This window comes from Tupaia chinensis, unplaced genomic scaffold (assembly GCF_000334495.1).
Source record: "Tupaia chinensis unplaced genomic scaffold, TupChi_1.0 Scaffold000332_1, whole genome shotgun sequence".
Taxonomy (NCBI): domain Eukaryota; kingdom Metazoa; phylum Chordata; class Mammalia; order Scandentia; family Tupaiidae; genus Tupaia; species Tupaia belangeri.
This window is the reverse complement of record NW_006159826.1, coordinates 2772859-2774804: the sequence shown is the minus strand read 5'-3', so window position 1 is coordinate 2774804 and position 1946 is coordinate 2772859. Positions and strand designations below refer to the sequence as shown.

Genomic DNA, 1946 nt, shown 5'->3' with positions numbered 1-1946 from the left:
CCCCCCCCGCCCCAGGCGGCCCGCCCCAGCCTCCAAGGACTGAAGACACGCCCCGCCAGAAAGGCTATCTCCCCGGGGCTTTGGTCGGGGTGAGCCCGAGCCCCCCTGGGCTTTGTCCAATCCCTGCAATGGCTAAACCCGCAGGACAGACGGAGCTGCAGGACGGACCGTGGGTGCTGGGGCACGGTCCGAGGTTAGGAGGGCTGGGTTACCAGGAGCAGAGAGGGTGCGTGTCCAGTGCTCTGCAAGGACTTGGACCAGCAAGACTGCACTCCCGGGGCTGTCCCCCAGTCGGGGCTGCCCCAGTCGGACCCGCTGAGGCCCACGGGCCCTGTGCTCAGTCCATCGTAGATGAGCCCTGCTCAGAGGACGAGGACGAGGACGAGGTGGGTGCCAGGGCCGAGGGGCACCACCCTGGCCCAGGAGAGCGGCCCGACAGCCTCCTGCCTCCCGGACGAGGCACCCGTGCTGAGCCCTGCCCACCTGGAGACCCCCTCAGGATGACACTGGGGACCCCTGCTACACCAGGTGGGTGCTCTGGCCAGGGGCTGTGGGGAGGAGGGGCCCACCCCCGTGATTGGTGCAGACGCCATGGCTGCCCTATGACTCAGAAACGCGTCAGACTCGGCGGCCATGCGGCCCACAGTTGCTGCCACGGGGTCAGGACATGTGGGTTTCCCAAAATGACTGGGAGCCCCTGGTCACCCAACGGCCCATACTGGTCACCAGGTCCAGCACTGCCCCCGGCCACTGCCCACTGCTCTTGGTCGGGAGGCCTGGGAGTGCCGAGCGCCCACGTCAGCTCAGCTCCCTGCCGTCAGGCGGCTTCGCTTGGAGATGAGATCACCGAAGCCATTGTCTGCGCCCCGGGGCGTGCGTACACTGGCTCCGGAGGTCAGGCACCCCTCACCTTCACCGGAGCTTTGAAGAAAAACACTGCCTCCCCAAGGGCCTCCCGAGGGCCTCCCCAGCCGCCTATAGTCAGCACGCTCTGGGGAGTGCGGGCCATCTGCACCTCCGTCCTCCTTTTCCATCATACCGTGGTGACCCTAACTCGGGATCCTCGCTGATTCAGACCCTGGAGACTTTGTGGGAAGGCGGGACTTTACCACCCCCCAAAGAAGTGAAAAAAATGAACCTGCGTCAACCAGGCCACATCCCCTGTGCCACCACCCTGCCCCACCACTGCTCTCCTGATACCTGGACAGAGGAGGCGGGGTGGGAGAGGCTGGGGCGCCCTTGGAGGCGGGCAGCTGTGCAGCTGTGGCCTTGAAGCCCCGCTCACTGGCCCTTTCCTCGGCTCTCACTTTTTCCATGAACCACTGTCTCTTTTTTTGTTTTGTTTTGTTTTGTTTTTTTGAAGAGGTTTTTGCTATAGGGCGCATGTGCTCACCAGACAGAGAGAGACAGAGAAAGTGAGAAATCACCCCCCAGGGGGGATGGCCACACTACAATTCCTTCTCCATTATCCTCTCAGGATATTGGGCACGCACACACACGTACCTGGCTTGAGCTTAAGCCACCAGGTCTGGGATGCGAACCACGGTCGACTACATGGGAGTCCAGTGACATAGCCATTACGCTAACTGCTGGTCCCGAACCACTGTCTCTTAAAAGATAGGAAGTACCTCAAGGTGAATGTGGCAAGGAGGGAATATGGCAGCATCCTTGCTTTTTATTTTTTTAATTTTTTTAAGAGAGAAATTTGCTGTAGGGTGCATGTGCTCACCGGAAAGACAGAGAGAGACAGAGATAGAAAGCAAGAAGCCACCCCCGGGGGGATGGCCACGTCACAACCTCTTCTTCCATCCTCCTCTTGGAATCTTGGCCATGCACACATGCGCACGCGCCCGGCGTGAGTTTAAGCCACCAGGTCCAGGACTCAGACTGTTGTCAACTATGTAGGAGCCCAGTGATGTAGCCATTATGCCATCTGCTGGCCCCAA

At 60.6% G+C, this 1946-nt stretch overlaps 1 protein-coding gene across 3 annotated transcripts in view; it reads left to right on the top strand.

Annotated features, from left to right (window-relative positions):
- The window catches only part of MLPH (melanophilin), a 52683-nt gene that overhangs the window by 28739 nt on the left and 21998 nt on the right, over positions 1–1946 (top strand). For all 3 annotated transcript variants that reach the window (XR_335062.3, XM_006151965.3, XM_027773228.1), the window contains one exon: positions 342–528. Coding sequence is in view for 2 of the 3 variants with exons in the window: in XM_006151965.3 (XP_006152027.1) it covers positions 342–528 (187 nt within the window). In the remaining variant the exon portion in view is untranslated. The remainder of the gene's footprint in view (positions 1–341; positions 529–1946) is intronic.